Source organism: Aquarana catesbeiana, linkage group LG05, assembly GCF_042186555.1.
Source record: "Aquarana catesbeiana isolate 2022-GZ linkage group LG05, ASM4218655v1, whole genome shotgun sequence".
Lineage (NCBI taxonomy): Eukaryota > Metazoa > Chordata > Amphibia > Anura > Ranidae > Aquarana > Aquarana catesbeiana.
Genome location: NC_133328.1, coordinates 515474693 through 515498891, shown reverse-complemented (window position 1 = coordinate 515498891; position 24199 = coordinate 515474693). Strand labels below are relative to the sequence as shown.

The 24199-nt window shown below is 43.9% G+C and overlaps 1 protein-coding gene across 1 annotated transcript in view; it reads left to right on the top strand.

Moving 5' to 3' along the window:
• Window positions 1-19574, top strand: part of NSMAF (neutral sphingomyelinase activation associated factor) — a 205431-nt gene extending 185857 nt beyond the window's left edge. The window contains exons 30-31 of the mRNA XM_073631669.1: window positions 4058-4167; window positions 7713-19574. Of these exons, the coding sequence (XP_073487770.1) occupies window positions 4058-4167; window positions 7713-7807 (205 nt within the window). The 3' untranslated portion in view covers window positions 7808-19574. The remainder of the gene's footprint in view (window positions 1-4057; window positions 4168-7712) is intronic.
• Window positions 19575-24199: the final 4625 nt, after the last annotated feature.

Here is a 24199-nt window from a genome sequence, read left to right as displayed (position 1 = left end):
TGTGATAGCGGCCGCTATGGCTCAGATGGGAAGTGAAATGAGCACCACTCCGGAAGCTCCGTCATGGGTAGATCGAGTTGTTCACAGAAGGCAGGTAAGTCATCAGGTGATCTTAGGAGAGCTGTGCGACCTCTGGCGGTAGCAGACAAGCAGAACGGGAATTTCCAGCGGTATGGAATGTTCCTCGCCCTGAGATGGTCCAGCAGGGGGCGCAAAGCGCGTCTGTTCTGCAGTGTAGTTGGTGATAAGTCTTGAAAAAGCTTAATTTCTACGCCATTATGCTGTACACGGCCTCTTTCTCTGGCTTTTCTTAAAATTTTTTCCTTGAGAGGAAAATTCACTATACAGCATATGACATCTCTTGGGGGTTCGTTATCCCTGGGAGGTGGTCTGAGGGCCCTGTGTAACCTCTCCATCTCGATTGGGGAATCTGGTGGCTGGTCTAGGAGGTCATTAAAGATGGCGCAAATAGCTTGGGGTAATGAGCCTGCTTCCATGCCCTCGGGGACCCCCCTCACCCGAACGTTATGTCTCCGGCCCCTATTATCAAGGTCCTCGACCTGACGATGGAGATCATAAAGATATGAGAGTTGGGCATCATAGGTGTGTTGCACTTGCCTGATAGCAGCTGTATGGAGCTGCGTAGTTTGCTCCACGTCTGAAATGCGGGCCGCCACTGCCTGAATGTCCATTTTCAAGTCTAAGATTGCCGCTTTTAAGGTGCCTGTGATGTTGTGGGTGATATCAGACGCTACCTTCTGTAAGTCCGATAGGTTCACTGCAGGGCTGAAGCGGTGAGATCGGGTGTCTCCATCCTCAAGCTGGTAGTCTGAGCTGTGACTAGGGGAGGTAGGGCCTGAGGCCTTTGGTGTCTGTGAGGCCTCGTGGTCTCCTGACCGGAGTGTACGGAATATCTCCGGTATGTTTCGGCTGAGTTGTGTGACCGGGTCTTTCGGTGTCCGGGAGGCAGAGACACTCCTATTCGACTTCCCCATCATGGATAGAGGCGATGGTTTCCCGTGAAAAGCTAATTATGGTCCTCGGGTGGCAGGAGCTCTGTGATCAAGCGGCCATTCCGGGATCCAGCCAAGCCACGCCCCCCCAATCTTTGCAAATTTATTGAAAATAAAAAAACAAAATAAATCCCATGTACATAAGTATTCACAGCCTTTGCTCAATACTTTGTTGAAGCACCTTTGTCACCAATTACAGCCTCAAGTCTTTTTGAGTATGATGCTACAAGCTTGGCACACCTATTTTTGGACAGTTTCTCCCATTCTTCTTTGCAGGACCTCGCAAGCATCATCCGGTTGGATGAGGAGCGTCAGTGAACAGCCATTTTCAAATCTCTCCAGAGATGTTCAATCGGGTTCAAGTCTGGGCTCTGGCTAGGCCACTCAAGGACATTCACAGAGTAGTCCCGTAGCCACTACTTTGTTATCTTGGCTGTGTGTTTAGGGTCGTTGTCCTGTTGGAAGATAAACCTTGACCCCAGTCTGAGGTCCAGAGTGCTCTGGAGCAGGTTTTCATCAAGGATGTGTCTGTAAATTGCTACATTCATCTTCTCCTCAATCCTGACTAGTCTCCCAGTTCCTGCCACTAAAAAACATCCCCACAGCATGATCCTGCCACCAACATGCTTCACTGTAGGAATAGTATTGGCCAGGTGATGAGCGGTGCCTAGTTTCCTCCAGACATGACACTTGCCATTCAGGCCAAAGAGTTCAATCTTTATTTCATCAGACCAGAGAATTTAGCTTCTCATGGCCTGAGAGTCCTTCATCTTCTCCTCCTGGCAAACTCCAGACTGGCTGCCATCTGACCACTCTACCACACAGGCCTGAATGGTGGAGTGCTGCAGAGATGGTTGTTCTTCTGGGAGGTTCTCCTCTCTAAGGCCTCTTTCACACGAGGGATCCGTATGTCCGTTTTTCATCCTTCCGTTTTCGGATGAAAAACGGACATACATTCATCCCTATGGAGCGTCGGATGTCAGCGGTGACATGTCCGCTGACATCCGACCCCGCTCCGATCCGAAAAGTGTAACGGAGGAAAAACCTACTTTTCCCTCCGTTTTCGGATCGGATCGGATGACGACGGACACTACGGACCGTCATCATCCGATCCCCCCATAGGGGAGAGCGGCGCTCTGACAGGTCCGTCGCTGCACAGTGTGCAGCGATGCACCTGTCATCTTCCTGCTCAGCGGGGATCGCAAGCGGATGTTCACGGGGCGGATCATGACTGATCTGCCCCGTGTGAAAGAGGCCTAAAAGAACCCTGACGTTTCTCTGTGGAGAGTGACCATCAGGTTCTTGTTCACCTCCCTGACTAAGGCCTTTCTCGCTCGATTGCTCAGTTTGGCTGGGCAGCCCGCTCTAGGAAGAATCCTGGTGGTTTCAAACTTCTTCCATTTACGGATGATGGAGGCCACTGTGCTCATTGGAACCTTCAATGTTGCAGAAATTTTCCTGTACCCTTCCCCAGATCTGTGCCTCAACAAAATCCTGTCTCGGAGGTCTACAGACAATTCCTTGGACTTCATGGCTTGCTTGGTTTGTGCTCTAACATGCACTGTTAACTGTGGGATAGGTGTGTGCATTTCCAAATCATGTCCAAGCAACTGAATTTACCACAGGTGGACTCCAGTCAAGTTGTAAAAACATCTCAAGGATGATCAGTTGAAACAGAATGCACATGAGCTCAATTTTGAGTGTCATGGCAAAGGCTGTGAATACTTATGTACATGTGACTTTTTTTCACTTTTTATTTTTAATAAATTTGCAAAGATGTCAAACTTCTTTAACGTTAACATCATGGGGTATTATTTGTAGAATTTTGAGGAAAATAATTCATTTAATCCATTTTGGAATAAAGCAGTAACATAAAATATGGAAAAAGTGAAGCGCTGTCCTGAATGCACTGTAATAAGCCCAAACTTTTTTTTGTTTTTTTTTTGATAGAGTAGAAAATGATTAGAACATCTCTTGGGATTTTTTTCTGTGTCCCTTTGGGAAGACTTCCCTTAGACACAAAAGGAAGGGAGAAGAAATCTTTCCTTAGACTGTTGACAGTTGTTTTGCCTCAATTCATGCTTTGATGAGAACTGTACAATTTTTCCATTTCCCATCACCTTCTGCCCTGGTGACAATAGCAGGATAATAGGGCGAATCTCCCTAGTTGGGAACACAGGCAGCAAAACACTGACAAGGGTTTTAACATTTTCTCGCTATAATTAAGCTAAAATAGTTTTGACTTTTAATATACTTTAAAGGACAATATTACTTTTGGTGAAGTAATTTGAAAGCTATTGGAGATTATTTGCATTGCACCCTGCCAGGCCCTAAACTTACTCTGCATTTGCACCATGGCCTCATTCATTTAAGGCTGGGCCTTACTCTGAATAACAAGAACCACCATGAGTATGGACCGCAGAAGTGAAAGTGGCTGTGGCACAGGCTGTGCAGAGCCAGGGTAGGGCCACACATTGAAGATTGCATTTACTATGCAGGTTACAATGATGAGGGGGGGGGAAGCTAACTAAAAAGTTAAATTGTCCTTTTACACAATTGCGTAGTTGGTAAGGTTGAATAGAGATACCAGTCCATCCAGTTCAACGTGTGTGTGTTTGTTTAAATAGTTGGTTTACAGTAAGTAAAAAGTTACTCTATAACACTTTGCAAATACGACAAGTAAACTAATTAGCAGTTAGTTAGGGGTATGCGCACAAGAATATTTAAGAAACAGTTTCCCTTTGCTTGGTTGGTTATTTCTCCTCCTGACTGTCTATAGAGTCTGCACCATTTTCTATGTGGCCACATTGGGGGACTCACATTAGAGCAATCTGAAGTCTCTTTAATTTAGTTTACAGTATATGCAGCTTGTGATGCTCAACCACAGAGCATATGCTGTTGGACAACTTAAAGAATTCTGTGTTACCCCGTTATCATACTTTGTAATCAGCTTTGTTTAGATTTAACAAAAGTCTGTGGATTAAGTGGTATCCCTCTAATAAAACAAGCTATTTTCACATTATTCTGGTTTACATTTTATTCAGGTGTTTTCGCTGGAATGGCCAAACAGTTCTGTCTGGAAATAACAGCGGTGAACTGCTTGTCTGGGATCTTGTAGGAGGACGGATTCTTGAAAGAATAGCTGGGCATGCAGGTATTTCATTGTCTCTTTGTCATAGTACTCAGTGATATTGAAGGTATAGTAGTGGAGGGGACACTGGGCAAGACAGCATTGTGCAGTGACTGCTGCTAAATTACTTAAACCTCGCCTTATATTAAAAGATGATCAACATTATGCAGTCAAGAACCCAGATTACTGCAGAAAGAATCTGGGCATGCCTTTAATGCCTTCACAACATGCTATTCCAATTTACAATTATGTAATTGTGTTACCTGGGCAGTGAAGGTGCCTCATTAATACACTGGTAAGTACATACCACTACAGTGTTATACTTAAAGCGATTGTAAAGGTAAAAATGGAAAAAAAAATAAAAAAAATAAACATGTCTATACTTACCTGCTCTGTGCAATGGAATTGCACAGAGTGGTCGTGAACCTCCTCTCCTCCGGTCCCCCATCAGCGCTCCTGGCCCCTCCTCCCTGTCCAGCTCCCATGCCCCGCTGCTGCGTCCATTGACACAGACAGTGGGACTCAGCCCCGATCCTTCATCACTGGCTTTAATTGACAGCACTGGGAGCCAATAGCCCCCAGTACCCCAGCAAAGCCAGTGAGACACAGAAGTGAGGGGAGAGAAGAGCTGCAGATGTGCATAGCGATGGATGGAATGACGGCTCAGGTAATTAAAAGATGGGGGGGGGGGGTGAGGGGGGATGATGATACCTAAACATTTTTTACCTTAATGCAAGGAATGCATTAACGTAAAACATGTTTAGACTTTAAAATCACTTTATAATTGTGAACAGCTGTTGGGGAAAAAAGAGTTTACTTTGTAGATTTAAAGTGGATGTAAACCCTCACATATACACAGTGAAGTGAACAGCCTCAGATGATACACAGAGATGAAACAAATCTCCCTACATAAGTTTTACATGTATGTATGTATGTGTATATATATATATATATATATATATATATATATACACACACACAGGCGGTCCCCTACTTACAAACATCCGACTTACGAACGACTCCTACTTACAAATGGAGGAAGACAACAGGAAGTGAGAGGAAATCTACCCCTAGGAAGGGAGATTCTCTCCTGTAGGGGCACAGACAGCAAAACAAATGTTACAGGGGTGATAACCCTTCCCTATGTTATCCAAAAAGCTTAAAAATAGATTTTTTGGCTGGAAATACACTTAAAAAAATGTACCTGTTCCAACTTACAAACAGATTCAACTTAAGGACAAACCTACAGTCCCTGTCTTGTTTGTAACCCGGGTACCGCCTGTGTGTATGTGTGTGTTTATTTATATATATATATATATATATATATATATATATAATATATTTATTAAATTCACCCAGAAGTAGGATATATGGGATGAAGGGGCAAGAATTTATGATTTCTTGGTAATTTTTCAGAGAATATGAATGATAATACAACAAACGTTTCTTTCACTCATGGATAGTGTTTGGCTTAAGCCATTTATTATCAAACAAATGTGTTTACTCTTTTACTCTTTTTAAATCCTAATCACAACAGAAACTACCCAAATGACCCTGATCAAAAGTTTACATACCCCAGTTCTTTATACCGTGTATTGCCCCCTTTAACATCAATGACAGCTTGAAGTCTTTTTGTGGTATTTGTGGATGAGGCTCTTTATCTTCTCAGATGGTAAAGCTGCCCATTCCTCTTGGCAAAAAGCTTCCAGTTCCTGTAAATTCTTGGGCTGTCTTGCATGAACTGGACGTTTGAGATCTCTCCAGAGTGGCTCAATGATATTGAGGTCAGGAGCCTGGGATGGCCACTCCAGAACATTCAATTTATTCTGCTGTAGCCAATGACAGGTCAGCCTTGTGTTTTGGATCATTGTCATATTGGAATGTCCAAGTACGTCCCATGCGCAGCTTCCTGGCTGATGAATGCAAATGTTCCGCCAGTATTTTTTGATAACAGACTGTATTCATCTTGCCACCAATTTTGACCAAATTTCCCTAAAACATCAGCGATCCACCTCCGTGTTTCACAGTAGGAATGGTGTTGAATCCTCTCCATATAAAAGCGTTTATAGTTATGGCCAAAAAGCTCAATTTTGGTCTCATCACTCCAAATGACTTGACTTGTGCCAGAAGGTTTGAGGCTTGTCTCTGTGCTGTTTGGCATATTATAAACGGGATACTTTTTGTGGCATTTGCGTAGTAATGGCTTTCTTCTGGCGACTTGACCATGCAGCCCATCTTTCTTCAAGTGCCTTCTTATTGTGCATCTTGAAACAGCCACACCACATGTTTTCAGAGAGTCCTGTATTTCACCTGAAGTTATTTGTGGGTATTTCTTTGTATCCCGAACAATTTTCCTGGCAGTTGTGGCTGAAATTTTAGTTGGTCTACCTGACCGTGGTTTGGTTTCAACAGAACCCCTCATTTTCCACTTCGTGATTAGTTTAAACACTGCTGATTGGCATTCTCAATTCCTTGGATCTTTTTTTTTATGCCTTTCCTGTTTTTATACAGTTCAACTACCTTTTCCCACAGATCCTTTGACAATTCTTTTGCTTTCCCCATGACTCAGAATCCAGAAACGTCATCTTCTCCAGGCGCCCGCTGTCACTGTTTGAAAATACTGTCATTCATTTACAGTCCTCTGTGAATGGGAAACTGTGGTTTCAATGAACTGCCATGGGGCTGTTGAGCGCTCTGTTGAGCATTCATTCATTCTTCCTGGCAGTGTGTATCTGCCTGGCTATATGAGCAGACAGATCCCCTGATACGTCTGCAGGAGTTCTGCATGACGCCCGCAATCTGCTGATTGTGGATGCAGTGCTTTCCAGGCTCCAAGTAAAAAAAATAAAATAAATGCACACCTACCTGTATAAAAGATGTGCATTTATTATTATTTTTTTTTAAATGAACTTAAGCTCACCATACATTATACAATGTTTGGTGAGCTTAAGTTGCTCAATTGTTCAATTGCCTTTAGATTTACCTTCAACTATGTAGTGTAAGGGTCTGCCTGATTGCATACAAATTGAAAGAGTTTAGGTTTGGCCTCCTATTATTATATGGGTTTGGTAAATTATACAAAAGATTATATAATGTATGACCAGCCTTTATCCTTTAATTGAACAAGCTGAAGTTAGAAGCTGATTGGCTACCATGCACAGCTGCACCAGATTTTGCACTCTCCAGTTTTAGTAAATCAACCCCTTTGCCTCACTGTTTCTTCCTCTCCGGCTTCGAGCAATACAGTATCTTTGTGTTTTTTTTCCCCTGCAGTATATTGTTATCTGAATAACCTTTTATATAAAAAATTCTAAATTTTGAAACCCATTAATTTAACCATTTCCTAAAACAATTACATTTAAGGCATGCTGTCAATGATAACAGTCACAGTTGCTTGTGCTCTGTCGAACTGTCCAGGCATCAAATGGCTGGTTTAAAAACTGATCACATGTGTAGCACCATGGCAACTGCAGATCAGGGGCAAGGTGGCAGTTTCCTTGGCTGTAAAGGATAGGAGGGTTTGTTCCACTTTAACATTCCCCTTATGAAGCTTTTTTTCTTTTCTTCAGATGCCGTTACGTGTATGTGGATGAATGAGCCGTGCAACACAATCATCACAGGATCTGCAGACAGACAGCTTTTATTCTGGAAACTGCAATACTGAGTTTTTATTTCCTTCCTTCGCCTGCTGAAAACTTGAAGATTTTAAGATTAGTTTTATGTATAATGTGGTGTGAATGTACAGTAATCCCACTTAGAGGACCGTGCCTTGACAATCCCAGCCCTTCTACCTTGTCCCTCTTTTCAGATCTGTATTGTGCGAATGCCTTTTGTCTCTGACCTTGCACTATGCATTTTACATGAACAGTGTGGCCTGTGTTTTGGGTGGAGGAAGTCTCTTAATAGCTCATGTTGGTGGGTAAGGAGTGATAACACAAGGGAACGTCTGTTATTTTCCTGTAAAAGTAGAAGTGTCATAATTCCATACATTATGGGGAAGTAAATCATTGTGCCTCCTTCCAGACTTACACTGCCACCGTCCATTGCATGAAATAAGTGTTTTCTGTTAATGATGCCTTCTCAAAACTCAAGACTAACGTTGCACATTTTAGTAAATTACAACCAGTTTTAATCATGAGACCAACCATAAGAAGACAGTCTGTCACTGTTTTTGACAGAAATTGATGGAAGATTGCCCTTAGCCCTCAGTCTTCTCTGAAATTGAATTCTGGTTGAAAGTGGATGAAATTGCCTGCACATTGTTATATGTATGGCCACCTTTTATGATTATCTTAAAAATTGTATTTCAAATGCAAATGAATCATTGTAGCAACTTGGATCTCATGAGCCTGTTTACTCTTGCCTGTTTTGATGCAGCAAAACTCAGGCATTTTGCAGTAATGAAAACATTTTAAGTAGAAATCCCATTCTTTTCCTATGTGACTGGTTCACATCTAAGTGCTGCTGTTTAGTGCAAAATAAATGGGCCCATTCATACCGGTACTTATGTTTGTTTGTTACCATGTGTATTTCACTTACACAGTACAGTGTTAATCTTTTCTAAATAGCTGAAGATCAGCTTTACGCAATGGGTAAAAGCAATCATGGAACTCTTGTGCCTGGTACACATGGTAAGTTTTTATTGTTCAACCCAGCTTGCTGTACTACCTATGCGATGTTTGTACAGCGATCTCCCCGCTGTACTCTTGTGTTCAGACAGGGGGCCTGCCACCCCTGCTAGAACACACCAGTCAGCGCTCGCAGCTATTGGCTGCTGGTTTTCCAGCATGCTTGTTGGACAGAAGCCTGTCAAGGACCTGTACACAGGCTGAATGTTGGGCAGTTTCTATGGTCCTGGCTAATTTCAGCCCATGTGTACGGGTCTCTGGGAAACTTTCCAGCTGTGCTGAAGTCACAAATTAATCTACCTTTTTTTTTCCAGTTACGAATTTGGAGATAAGATTTTTGAGTTTTAGGCAGCTAATAGGGCTTCTAGTTGGGTTTGTATTTGCAGTTTTCCTGGATGACAGCAAGAAAGGGGCAGTATTCACAGGTCCATGGGCAGAATAATTTTTGGAGAAGAAAATGCATAAAAAGCTGATGGGAGAAGGATGGCAGCCAGGAATGGCATCGCCAAGTCCCAGTTGGGCACTGCGGCATATTTGGCTGGATTAGTACAGATAATGCAGACAGTATCTAAATGAACAATGGTAATGAATTTTGCAGCATCTGAAAATATAATGCTGTTCAAGAGCCTGATACCACTGTACTTGTGTTGAGGACAATTGTGTGATTCTGAAATTAATATACTAAAATCTGTCTGCTTGCAATCCCTTAACCGCTTCAGCCCTGGAAGATTTTACCCCCTTCCTGACCGGAGCGTTTTTTGCGATTCGGCACTGCAACGCTTTAACTGACAATTGCGCGGTCGTGCGACGTGGCTCCCAACCAAAATTGACGTCCTTTTTTTCCCTCAAATAGAGCTTTCTTTTGGTGGTATTTGATCGCCTTTGCGATTTTTATTTTTTGCGCTATAAACAAAATAAGAGCGACAATTTTGAAAAAAAACACATTATTTTTTACATTTTGCTATAATAAATATCCCCCCAAAATATATAAAAAAAACATTTTTTTTTTCCTCAGTTTAGGCCGATCGTATTCTTCTACATATTTTTGGTAAAAAAAATCGCAATAAGCGTTTATTGATTGGTTTGCGCAAAAGTTATAGCGTTTACTAAATAGGGGATAGTTTTATGGCATTTTTATTAATAATTTTTTTTCACAAGTAATGGCGGTAATCAGTGATTTTTATTGTGACTGCGACGTTATGGCGGACATGTCGGACATTTTTGACACATTTTTGGGACCATTGTCATTTATACAGCGATCAGTGTGATTAAAAATGCACGGATTACTGTGTAAATTACACTGGCAGTGAAGGGGTTAACCACTAGGGGACGGGGAGGGGTTAAGTGTGTCCTAGGGGAGTGATTACTAACTGTAGGGGGATGGGCTTTGTGTGTGACGTCACTGATCTCTGCTCCGATGACAGGGAGCAGAGATCGAGTGACACTGTCACTAGGCAGAACGGGGAGATGCTGTTTACATCAGCATCTCCCCGTTCGTCCTCTCCGTGAGGCGATCGTGGGTATCCCCACGGCGATCGAGTCCGCGGAACCCTCGACCCCACTCACGGAGCTCCCTGCCGGCGTGTGCGCGCGCCACCGGCGGCGAGCACGCAATGGCACGGCAGGGAATTCAAATGGACGTACATGGAAGTCCATTTGCCCAGCCGTGCCATTCTGCCGACCTACATCGGCGTGCGCCGGTCGGGAACTGGTTAAAGCATATCCGTGGTCAAAATGTAAAATCATATATTGATTTCTACATTGTATTTCTCGATTATTTCTAGCCTACTCTTATTAATCTTGAAGTTTGTACACATTTACCTCCTTGAATTCTGTAAAACTTATTCCGTTGTTAGGCACTGCTGTGTCACAGAATTCACAGAGCCTGCCTTCAGAACTACAAAGGGGCTGAAAGGAAGACTTTCAGGAGTCCATACAGGAATCGCTGCTTGCAAGCAGCAAGGTATCATGGGAGATGTAGTCATTAGAAATTAAACCTAAACAGCAGAGGAAGAAGCTGCAGAGCATGCAGGGAATCCAGGAAGTTGTGGAAAGAGATGACCAGCAGACAGGCAGCACTCACAACATTAAAGGAGATTTTTTTTATTCAAGTAATTCTGCATTGTCAAAAATAACTATTGTTTGTATTGCTATTACAAAGCTGGTGAAAATAATATGTCGTAACCATAGAACTCCTTTAATATCAGTATCACTATAAGGATCTGCGCAAAGCACACCACCTTTTTTGACATTTTTAAATTATTGATAAACATTAAGCCTGTGACAGATGTCTGTGTATAATTTTTGTCCTTTTTTTTTTATGGCAGATGACGGAGTTGTCTGTAGTGATGACAGTCCAAAATAACTTGCAGCATTATTTTGCACCTTTGTAATGCAGTTGGCTGCAAAAGTGTTCCTCCCTTTCTGCCTATTTACAGTAAGGTCCCTTACATAGGCTCTTTCTAGTAGCAAAATCAGGCAATGTCCACCAGCCAGCCCCACACACATTGCTGAGTTTGGCAGGTGATACTGCCTGACACTTTGCCACCTTGAGGTGAATAGGGCCACGGTGCAACCATGTCCAATGGACGTGGTTGCAGTGTACAGAAGAGGGATTTCAGTGTGAAATCCCTCCTCAGGCAGGCATGCTGTAGGTGGTGGTGGCCATGGTCAATAAAGAATGGTGGATGACCAAAGTAGATCTACAACAGGGCAAGGCCTATCTCACAAGATAGAGACCTACAAGTAGCGGACTATAAGGGTTTAAAAGTGGATAATCTATCTGTGTGTCTGAGAATGGAAGTCCATGTTAAGATTCCATTTTGACACACCATTATTCTGTCCTCTCTAAAATCTCCATATTGCAATGCCAATGCAAGTGGCTGTATAAGAACTGTAGATATTTACCAATATTGCCCTTTTATAGCTGCATCTTTCATACTTGCAGCTTAGCATTGAGTGCCTATTGGATTAAAAGCTGAGTTGGTGAATGAAAAGGGACAGAAAACCCAAAATATCTTTTCTTCCAGCTATCTTCCTCAAATGTAATTTTCCCCTTCAAGTAACTTTCTGTATTTTGCCCATTAGTATATTGAGAGGTATTATGTACTGAAGTGAGAATACAATATGATCTTGTAAGGAAGAATTCCAGGTATGGAACATAGTTATGTTGGTCCAGCTTGGACAGATGTTACTATGCATAGACCATACCTGTGGGATCCCTCTGGAAGCTCGAAATCACTGTAGTAGACCCCATTATTCCAGTGATATCCACTATTGTCCAGGCCCCGCGTTGAGCAACTGCCCTACTATGAATAAATACTAAACATGGATCCCAGTCAGAGAGTGGTTTGCATTTTCAGAATTAAAGGGGTTGTAAACCCTCGCATTTTTTTTACATAACCCTGCTCCTGTACCCCACCGTACAATGCAATCACTAATCTTCTGTTCCATTTCCGCGTATAAATGCCTTATTTTGGGGTCCGTTTTCCCCACTTCCTGTGCTTGTCTCCTATGGGTGACCCGTCCACATCGCCGTTCTAAGGGTTGTCCCGTGCATGCGCACTTCCACCACTGGCACTACATCCCTGCAGGGAGACGCTGGCTGCGCTCGCAGGCACGGGAGCCGCCGTGTATGACGCTGAAGCCCCGCCTCCCATGCCCTTTGATTGGCATGGTAATCTGTAGCTCTGTACCGCAGCCACGCCTTTCCTCCGCCCCATGTTTTTTGTGTATAGGCCTAGCCAGTAGAATATGGTGTGCTCGGGAGGCGGGAATGGGCGTGACTAATGGGATGTGTCTGTGTACATAAGGCTGTACTGGATATAGAGAAGAAGGCTTGTTCTTGTTCAAGCACACAATGAAAAAGCGGTAATGTCCATGCGCAATTGCGTGAAAACCGGAAACTGTGAGAAGCTAAAGGAAATTGAAAGGAGGAAGAGCATACAATCGGTATGTAGAAAACATGTAAAGGAAACATTTTGGGAGAAATAAAATAGTAATATAGTAATATACAGCAGCGTAGAATTAAGCACAGGTACTGTTAGGGCCACATGCACATTGGATGTTTTTAATGCTGCTTTTAGGGGTGTCTGGTGTGTTTTTTTTTTTTTTTGCCATTAAGTACACATGCTTGTTAGCCCATGTGTCCATGCACACGTAGGCAATTTAGAGGCGAGTTTGGCAGGAAAAAAAAACTGCTTGATGTGTGTAAACCCAAGTTAACTCTAGGTGTGTTTTAGCACTTGATAGTTAATTAATTTCAGTGGCTGGAGTAAATTATTATTCTGGCCAATGAAATGTATTAACGCCCAAGCGCTTGACACGCCTATATGTGTTTTAAAAGTGTCAAGCATTTTTTTCTGTCAAAATGCTGCTGCCAGGAAAAAAGGCATCTAGGAGAGATGGCCCAATGTCTCAGTTCTAAATGTCCAGTCAAAATCATAGAAATCAGGACAGAGTCCAATTGATTATCTGCATTTTTAGGGCTGATTCACACCGCACTGCTGTGCAGATCACATGCAATGTCTGTGAGATGCAAATTGAGCCATACCAACTGTATGGCTCAATTTACATCGTATTCTGACCAAACTCGTGCAGAACCCTTTTTTGTCCGCAACGGAATCGGAACGCATGGGTGCTCACATGCATTTCAAAAAATGTATCAATTGATTTGCATTATAACCACATGCTTACAGGGCACCTAAACCCCCTTCCTGCCCAGACCAATTTTCAGCTTTCAGTGCTGTCACTCTTTGAATGACAATTGCGCGGCCATGCTAAAGTGTACGCAAATGAAATTTTTATCATTTTTTGCACACAGATAGAGCTTTCTTTTGGTGATATTTAATCACTGCTGGGTTTTTAATTTTTTGCTAAATAAAACAAAAAAGGACTGAAAATGTTGAAAAAAAAAACTGTTTAAAAGTTTGTTATAAAATTTTGAAAACAGGTAATTTTTCTCCTTCACTGATGTGCGCTGATGAGGCTGCACTGATGGGCAGCACTGATAGAGGCGGTGCTGGTAGGCACTGAGAGGTGGCACTGATCTGTGGCACTGATTATGAGACACTCATAATTCATTGGCAGCACTGGTGGGCATTGATGGGTGGCACTGTGGGCACAGATAGGTGGCACTGGTAGGTGGCACAGTGGGCACTGGCAGCTGACACTGGTGGGCACAGAAAATGCAGCCACAGCTTTCTGTGTGAGGGACCGATGTCCCTCTTACAGAAGCCGGTGAATGGCTTTCCCCCCCCCTCCCCCCCCCCCATCACGCTGACAGCGTGAGGAAAAAATAAATACCAATTATCAAGCTTCTGTTTACATCACATGATCAGCCGTCATTAGCTGACAGCTGATCACGTGGTAAGGGGGCGGGATGGACCTGTGATCAGCCAGGTCTCATAGACTCGGTGATCACAGAGCGCGCGACCCGCAGACAGCGCTTGTTTGGGAGGATGTCCATGGACACCCTCCCGGTAATTAAAGGGGTTGTAAAGGTAAAAATTTTTTCACCTTAATGCATTCTATGCATTAAGGTGAAAAAACTTCTGACAGAACCGCCGCCCCCAGCCCCCCCGTTTTACTTACCTGACGCCTCGAAAGTCAGCTTCGCGTTCCCGACATCTGTTCCTCCGCTCACCCTGGCCGCTGATTGGCTGCAGTGGATGGATTGAAAGCAGCGCAGCCATTGGCTCGCGCTGCTGTCAATCACATCCGATGACGCGGCGCGCCGGGGGGCGGGGCCGAGTGATACAGCGAGCGGCTATATCACGGGAGCGCGCCCGCAAGCACTCACCACCGTGCGAGGGAGCTCGCATTAAGGTGGTGAATGCTTGCGGGGAGGAGCTGAAACAGCCGCCGAGGGACCCCAGAAGACGAGGTTCGGGGCCACTCTGTGCAGAACGAGCTGCACAGTGAAGGTAAGTATAACATGTTTGTTATTTTAAAAAAAAAAAAAAACACCTTTACAAACGCTTTAAGGCCCGCGTTGTAGCAGTCTTTCGGCTATAGAGCGGGCGGCAAGTAGTCAATGAGTGAAATAAGTATTTGACCCCTTTGCAAAACATGACATGCTGGCCATACACAATACAAAAAAAGTCAGAAATTTGGTCATTTAATAGGCACAAAATTGATAATCGTTGGGACGTTTTTGAGGCGAAAAAACGAAGGACAAGTTTGGAAATTTTCTGCCGAATGAATGATAATTGCACTAGGTATATGTGAAAAACGAACAAAAAAATGAATTCATTTATGTCCACTGAACGATTTATTGGTCATTACATGATGGCACTATCGTTTGCTCTCACGGCCGAATGTTCGTTTTTCGAAAATGGGCTTGGCCGATTTTTCGTATAGTGCATGGCCAGCATTAGTACTTGGTGTTAAAACCCTTGTTGGCAATCGCAGAGGTCAGACATTTCTTGTAGCTGACCACCATGTTTGCACACATCTCAGGAGGTATTTTGTCCCACTCCTCTTTGCAGATCCTCTCCAAGTCATTAAAGTTTCGAGGCTGACGTTTGGTAACTCAAACCTTCAGCTCCCTCCACATATTTTCTATGGGATTACGGTCTGGAGGCTGGCTAGGCCACTCCAGGACCTTAGCAACTTCCCGCTGGGTAGACGTAACTGCATGGCCTCCCGTTTCAGTGGTTATACCAGGTTGATGCCTGCACCTACATGCATCAACCCGGTATTGATCTTTTCAGCCGGTGATTCCCTGCACAGTAAGAACAATCATAGCGGCTGTTCAGCCGCTTGATTGTTCTTACAGGTGGCGGGAGGGGACGTCCCAGACCAGATGGTCCCGGGCAGTCTCTAGGATGCTCAGGCACGACGTTATGATGTCACTTCCGGCTTGGCAGTTGTAAATACTGCTGTGTGCTCAGCTGGAAAGCCAAAATCCTTTTTTTTTTGTTTGGTCTCAGGCTTTCCAGCCTGGAGGAGAATTGTGGGGTCTTATTGACCCCACATCTCTCCATAAAGGGGACCCGCCATGCCCTATTTCTATTACAAGGGATGTTTACATTCCTTGTAATAGGAATAAAAGTGATCAAATTTTTTTTTTTTTAAGGGAAAGTGTAAAAATAAAATAAAAAAAAAAAAAATTAAAGTCTCTATGTCCCCGCATGCAGAAGCGTACGCATACGTATGTCGCGCCCACATATGTTAACGGCGTTCAATCCACACGTGAGGTATCACCGCGAACGTTAGAGTGAACGCAACAATTCTATCCCAAGACTTCCTCTGTAACTCTAAACAGGTAACCTGTAAAAACTTTTAAAGCGAATTGGGCTAACTTTAGTGCTTTTTTATTTTTTTTATCCACAAATCTGTTTTTTTTTTTTCCAAAAAAGCGTAAAAAAAATTACTGCGCAAATACCATGTGACATAAAATGTTGCAACAACTGCCATTTTATTCCCTAGGGTCTCTGCTATAAAAAAAACATATATACATATATATATATATATATATATATATATATATATATATATATATACCGTATTTATCGGCGTATAACACGCACATTCATTTTAAGAGTGAAGTTTCAGGAAAAAAAAAAAAAATTTTAAATAAGGAACTTTGAAGCAAAATAAGGGTCAGTGCCCATCTGCAGCCTCACCATTGCCATCAATGCAGCCTGATCAATGCCCATCTGCAGCCTCACCATTGCCATCAATGCAGCACCCTTACCATTGCCATCAATGCAGCAGCCTCACCATTGCCATCAGTGCAGCCTGATCGATGCCCATCTGCCCCTAGATGGGACAGGGAGGGGGCGGGACGAGCGCCGACAGATTACATACAGTGAGAATCTCCTATGATAGACAGAACAGTGGTCCAATGGCGGCCCAGGAGACAGGACTTCCTATTACAGAGGCCGCCAATTAAACAGGAGATTCTCACTGTATGTAATCTGATGGCGCTCGTCCCGCCCCCCTCCCTGTCCCCTCAGAGGTAGCTGAAATTGAAGTATTGGCATATAACACGCACACGCTATTTGCGCCCGATTTTCATGGATTTTCATGGTGAAAAAGTGAGTGTTATATGCCAATAAATACAGTATATATATATATGTTTGAGGGTTCTGAGTAATTTTCTAGCAAAAAAAAAGATGGATTTTACATGTAGGAGCAGAGAGTCAGAATTGGTCTGGATGGCAAGTGGTTAATTTTGTTTCTTCCTAACCACTTCACTACCCGCCCATAGTCATATGACGTCCACAGATGGGATCTCCCATCCTGGGTGGACGTCATATGACGTCCTGGGATTCCCGGCCGTCTAGGGGGCGGGAGCGCGCGCCCGTCGCGTTGCTCGGGACCCGGTGCGTGTGCCCGGCGGCCGCAATGTCCGCCGGGCACCCGCGATGTCCGCCGGGCACCCGCGATTGCCCGTTAACCGGGCCGGCATGTGGATCTGTGTGTGTAAACACACAGATCCACAGCCTGTCAGCTCTGAGGAGAGCGATCTGTGTTCCCAGAACGGAGGAACACTGATCGGTCTCCTCCCCTTGAGCGTCCCCTCATCCTTCAATTAGAATCATTCCCTAGGAAACATACTTAACCCCTCCCCGCCCCCTAGTGGTTAACCCCTTCACTGCCTGTCACATTTACACAGTAATCAATGCAATTTTATAGCATTGATCGCTGTATAAATGTGAATGGTCCCAAAAATGTGTCAAAAGTGTCCGATGTGTCCGCCATAATGTCGCAGTCACGAAAAAAAATCGCGATCGCCGCTAAAAAAATTAATATATTTTTTTTTAAAATGCCATAAATCTATCCCGTATTTTGTAGACGCTATAACTTTTGCGCAAACCAATCAATATACGCTTATTGTGGGTTTTTTTTACCAAAAATATGTAGAAGAATACGTATCGGCCGAAACTGAGGAAAAAATTTGTTTTTTTTTTTAAAAATTGGGATATTTATTATAGAAAAAGTAAAAAATATTGTGTTTTTTTCAAAATTGTCGCTCTTCTTTTGTTTATAGCGCAAAAAATAAAAACCGCAGAGGCGATCAAATACCACCAAAAGAAAGCTTTTTTTGGGTACAACGTCGCACGACCGCGCAATTGACGTTTAAAGTGCGACAGCGCTGAAAACTAAAAATTGGCCTGGGAAGGAAGGGGGTGAAATTGCCCTGTATTGAACCGGTTAAAACACTCCTTTGTTGCCTTGGCTATGTGTTTTGGGTCATTGTCATGCTGGAATACCCATCCACGACCCATTTTTAATGCCCTGGCTGAGGGAAGGAGGTTCTCACCCAAGATTTGAAGGTACATGGCCCCGTCCATCATCCCTTTAATGTGTTGAAGTTGTCCTGTACCCTTAGCAGAAAACCCTCCCCAAAGCATAATGTTTCCACCTCCATGTTTGGAGAAGGAATGCTACCTATGACCCCAAGAACACCATCCCCACCATCAAACACAGTTTGGAGTTGAGTTGATGCCAAAGATCTTGATTTTGGTCTCATCTGACCACAACACTTTCACCTAGTTGTCTGAATCATTCAGATGTTCATTAGCAGTGTTCAGACAGGCCTATATGGCCTAGCTGCCATAACCCTGGTATCCTCTTCTTCGGCGGGCAGTCCGGTTTCTGATAATAGTGGTCTCTGTGGCGGATTCGCTGCAAGATCACTTTTATCGGCGGCGGGAAAGGCGATCGGATCCTCTTTTTTGCTGGGTATGGAGACGAGTGAGGGGAAGATGGCCCCCACCCGTCTCCATACCATTGCAGGGTGGAAGTGATGTCAAAACATCACTTCCGTCCATAGCTCTTAAAGGGCCATTTTTATTTCATTTTTTTTTTTCAAATGACAATTTTTTTTTCTTTTTTTTTTTTTTAGTGCATTTTCGTGTAAATATGAGATCTGAGGTCTTTTTGACCCCAGATCTCATATTCAAGAGGTCCTGTCATGCTTTTTTTTTCTATTACAAGGGATGTTTACATTCCTTGTAATAGGAATAAAAGTGACACTTTTTTTTTTTTTTTTAAAGAACAGTGTAAAAATAAAAGGTAAAATAAATAAGACAAAAAAAAAATTTTAAGCGCGCCCCGTCCCGCTGAGCTCTCGTGCAGAAGCGAACGCATATGTGAGCAGCGCCTGCATATGAAAACGGTGTTCAAACCACACATGTGAGGTAGCGCTGCGATCAGTAGAATGAGAGCAATAATTCTAGCCCTAGACCTCCTCTGTAACTCAAAACATGCAACCTGTAGAATTTTTAAAATGTCGCCTATGGAGATTTTTAAGGGTAAAAGTTTGTCGCCATTCCACGAGCGAGCGCAATTTTGAAGCCTGACACGTTGGGTATCAATTTACTCGGCGTAAACATTATCTTTCACAATATAAAACAAACTTTACTGTTGGTCGTCTTTTTTAATTTAAAAAAAATGAATTTTTTCCAAAAAAAAAAAAGTGTGCTTGTAAGACCGCTGTGCAAATACGGTGTGAAAGTATTGCAATGACTGCCATTTTATTCTCTAGGGTGTTAGAAAAAAAAAATGTATGTTTGGGGGTTCTAAGTAATTTTCTAGCAAAAAAAACTTTAACTTATAAACAACAAATCTCAGAAAGAGGCTCTGTCCTTAAGTGGTTAATAGAGTGCTCCTAATCTCAGCTCCTTACCTGTAAAGAAGACACCTGGGAGCCAGAAATCTTGCCGATTGATAGGAGACCAAAAAATGCAAATCCATTTATAACTTTTTTTGAAATGCGTTTTTCTGAATAATATTGTTGTTTTTCTGTCTCTCACTGTTAAAATAAACCTACCATTAAAATTATAGACCGATCATTTCTTGTCAGTTGGCAAATGTACAAAATCAGTAGGGGATCAAATACTTTTTTCTTCTCACTGTCTGTATGCATGAGGATGCTTGTGATGAGCAGTGTGGTTGACACTCCTCTATGGTAGCATAGAGCACAATTTACTGATTAGTTATGGTTTATCAAATACCTTTACACTATCATACCATGTGGATAGTGAACAATTTAACATACTTTTGGCAATCAAAACACTGCCAAATAGAAAAAAATATATACAAATATATATTTTGGTAGCAGCTATAGTATATAATTTAAACCACAGTTCAGCCATGCTCACTGGCAGTTCTGCCCTTGGCGTGATTTTTAATCTATTAAAATTGAAATCCATTACTAAATGAGAAAAGTGCTCGCTTTCTGACCCATTCAGATAAATGAATCTGGTCGTATATACTTGTTGTCTCAGCCAATGAGGAGAGGGAGTCCCAGGACAGCCAAGACTCTTGTGCACATCGCTGGACTGATAGGGGAGCACAGTGCACAGGTTTTTTACCTACAGGCATAGAAAGCATGAAGGTAAAAAAAAAGCTTCAGGCATTAAAACCATTGTAAAATCTAAAAATTATAAGAATGTTGCAGAGGTGCATTTTGTAAATTCAGTACATGCAGTATCTAATAGAGGCGCCACACATAGGAGAGGTATTAACCACTTCACGACCGCCCTATAGCAGTTTTACTGCTACAGGGCAGCCATTGTGTGCAAGAACACACACACATTATATTATATTTTTATATATATATATGTATAAAATGATCCCGCATTTCTGGGTAGCGGGCGTGAATGCATGCCGCCAGCAGCTCGCTCTCGATGTCCACCAGCCCCTGCTGATTGTTTGTTACAGAGGCAGAACGCCAGTCTGCCGATGTAAACAAGGCAGATTGCCATTCTGTCAGTAAGGAAGGCATGAATCCTGTGTTCCTGCAAATTGGGAAAAGGAACCATGTCATCCCCTAGTAAAAGCACCTCTTCCCAGACAGTGTAAGTACAGTGGCAATGCTTTTTATTTTTTTTTAAAGCACTGATCACTGTATTGGTGTCGCCGGTTCCTAAAAAAAAAAAAAAAAAAAAAAAAAAAAAAAGTGTCAGGTGTCCGATTTGTCTGCCACAATATCGCAGTCCTGCTAGAAGTCACTGTTCGCCATTACTAGTAAAATAAAAATTCCATAAATATATCCCATAGTTTGTAGACGCTATAACTTTTGTGCAAACCAATCGATATATACTTACTGGGATATTATTTTTTGTTTTCACAAAAATATGTAGCAGAATACATATTGACCTAAACTGATGAAGAAATTAGATTTTTTTTTTTTTTAATTGGATATGTTTTATAGCAGAAAGTAAAAAAATAAATAAAATATATATATATTTTTTAATTTATTATTTTCAAAATGTTCAGTCTTTGTTTACAGAGGTTAACAAATACCACCAAAAGAAAGCTCTATTTGTAGGGGGGGGGGGAAGAGGACATACATTTTATTTGGGTACAGTGTCGCACTTGTCAATGTGCTGTATTGCAAAAATGGCCTGGTCGGGGGGGGGGGGGGGGGAATATTCTGGCGCTGAGGTAGTTTACACATTAAACTCACCTGTGGAGTTCTTTCAAATAAAATTGCCAGTTTTGTGTCTATTTACATTTGCAGGGGTTATTTTCCCCCCTAAGGCTGGGTTCACACTGGTCCGACAAACGCTCCGACATTGGGAGCTCATGTCGCATGACGTGTGAAATTTAATGTTTCCCTATGGGAGCCGTCCTAACTGGTCCGACACAAGTCGTTCTGACTTTAGAAATGCTCCCTGTACTACTTTGGTCCGACTTTGATCCTACTTTAGCCTATTGACTATCATTGAAGTCGGATTGCCGTCTTGCATGATCCGACTTCGGCACGCGACTTGTGCTCAGATGTTCTTGAGGGGGAACTCCGCGCCAAATTTTAAATAAAAAACCGGCATGGGTTCCCCCTCCAAGAGCATACCAGGCCCTTGGGTCTGGTATGGACCTTGAGGGGAACCCCCTACGCCGATAAAAACGGCGTGGGGGTCCCCCCCAATCCATACCAGACCCTTATCCGAGCACGCAGCCCGGCCGGACAGGAATGGGGGTGGGGACGAGCGAGCGCCCCCCCCCTCCTGAACCGTACCAGGCCGCATGCCCTCAACATGGGGGGGTTGGTGCTTTGGGGGAGGGGGCGCGCTGCGGCCCCCCACCCCAAAGCACCTTGTCCCCATGTTGATGAGGACAAGGGCCTCTTCCCGACAACCCTGGCCGTTGGTTGTCGGGGTCTGCGGGCGGAGGGCTTATCGGAATCCAGGAGCCCCCTTTAATAAGGGGGCCCCCAGATCCCGGCCCCCCACCCTATGTGAATGAGTATGGGGTACATGGTACCCCTACCCATTCACCTAGGGAAGTGTCAATAAAAAAAAACCACAGTACACAGATTTCAAAATTAATTTATTGGGCAGCTCCGGTATCTTCTTCCGACTTCTCCCGGTGTTCCGCCTCTTCTCCCGGGCCCCGCCGCTATCTTCTTCCAGCTCTATTGCCAGCGAGGGGCCCGGTCTGCTGCCGCTGTCTTGTCGCCGCTGTCTCGCCGCTTCTTCTCTTCATCTCTTCTTCCGATGTTGACACGACGCTCTCCCCGACTGGAATGCTCTCTGTGCGCTCTGCTCTGACTTATATAGGCGGTGACCCCGCCCCCTTATGCCGTCACAGTCTCTGGGCATGCTGGGACTGTGACGTTTTAGGGGGCGTGGTCATCACCCGATGACCACGCCCCCTTATGCCGTCACAGTCCCAGCATGCCCAGAGACTGTGACGGCATAAGGGGGCGGGGTCACCGCCTATATAAGTCAGAGCAGAGCGCACAGAGAGCATTCCAGCCGGGGAGAGCGTCGTGTCAACATCGGAAGAAGAGATGAAGAGAAGAAGCGGCGAGACAGCGGCGACAAGACAGCGGCAGCAGACCGGGCCCCTCGCTGGCAATAGAGCTGGAAGAAGATAGCGGCGGGGCCCGGGAGAAGAGGCGGAACACCGGGAGAAGTCGGAAGAAGATACCGGAGCTGCCCAATAAATTAATTTTGAAACCTGTGTACTGTGGTTTTTTTTATTGACACTTCCCTAGGTGAATGGGTAGGGGTACCATGTACCCCATACTCATTCACATAGGGTGGGGGGCCGGGATCTGGGGGCCCCCTTATTAAAGGGGGCTCCTGGATTCCGATAAGCCCTCCGCCCGCAGACCCCGACAACCAACGGCCAGGGTTGTCGGGAAGAGGCCCTTGTCCTCATCAACATAGGGACAAGGTGCTTTGGGGTGGGGGGCCGCAGCGCGCCCCCTCCCCCAAGGCACCAACCCCCCCATGTTGAGGGCATGCGGCCTGGTACGGTTCAGGAGGGGGGGGCGCTCGCTCGTCCCCACCCCCATTCCTGTCCGGCCGGGCTGCGTGCTCGGATAAGGGTCTGGTATGGATTGGGGGGGGACCCCCACGCCGTTTTTATCGGCGTAGGGGGTTCCCCCCAAGGGCCTGGTATGCTCCTGGAGGGGGAACCCATGCCGGTTTTTTATTTAAAATTTGGCGCGGAGTTCCCCCTAAAGATTCATACCAAACACAGTGCCGGGCATTGGCGGGGATCCAAGTCGGATCCCCGTTCATTGAAAGTCGGACACATGCCGGCTTCATGTCGCAGGGCAAAGTCGGATCCAAAGTAGGACGGCTGTCGTGTCGCACCAGTGTGAACCCAGCCTAAAAGATGAGCCCATATCACAGCTGTTTCAAGAGTTTACATTTTTTTTTTTTTTTTTTTTAGGTATTTAGATACAGAAAAGTGCAGGGGGTGTCCTATTGTCAGGCATTCACCAAAAAGTTACATTGTCTCAGTGCACCTTGTAAGAGATTTGTTAGGGGAAAGAAGGTCAAAATGAAAGGCAAGTGATATAAAGCATAAATAAAGGAGGTTTGACCAGTAATATATTTGCAGGTCATAAATATTGCTGATGGGTCCACATTAAATCACAGATGCTCAGACTGATCCAAAAAGAATCAATGTGCCACATTCCTCTATTAGGGCCAGTTCACACCACATGCAGTCCACTGTGTGTTGTTTTTTTTTTTTTTTTTTTTTTTAATGGCATCAAAAATGCATGGGAAGTAGGCTATATGGTTTTCAATGGCATAGTTCACACCAGTGTGTTCAGTTACAGGGGGGAAAAAAAAAAGTAGAACATGCTGCTTTTTTTCTGAACTGTACTGGAACATGGTTAAATACACCAGGACAACCATGTCCATTATTTAAAGTTAAGGGAAAAAATGCACTGGACTGCAAAAAACACATCAAAAACACACATGCAGAAAAGCATCCGCACTGCGTTTTTATGGTGTGAACTGGCCCTTAGTGTTTCCCACCCAGTCAAGTGCCACCAGCAGTGTATATTTTTTCAGGTAACCCTACATACTCACTGCTAGAGTAAGAGGTTCATGTGCAATTAAGAGAAGTTGCCCGTCTGGATAGATAAATCATGTGAGACTGGTGGAAACACTTATAAATGTAAATAGTTAGCTGTAAGACGATGCAATGTGCAATATTTCAGCTCT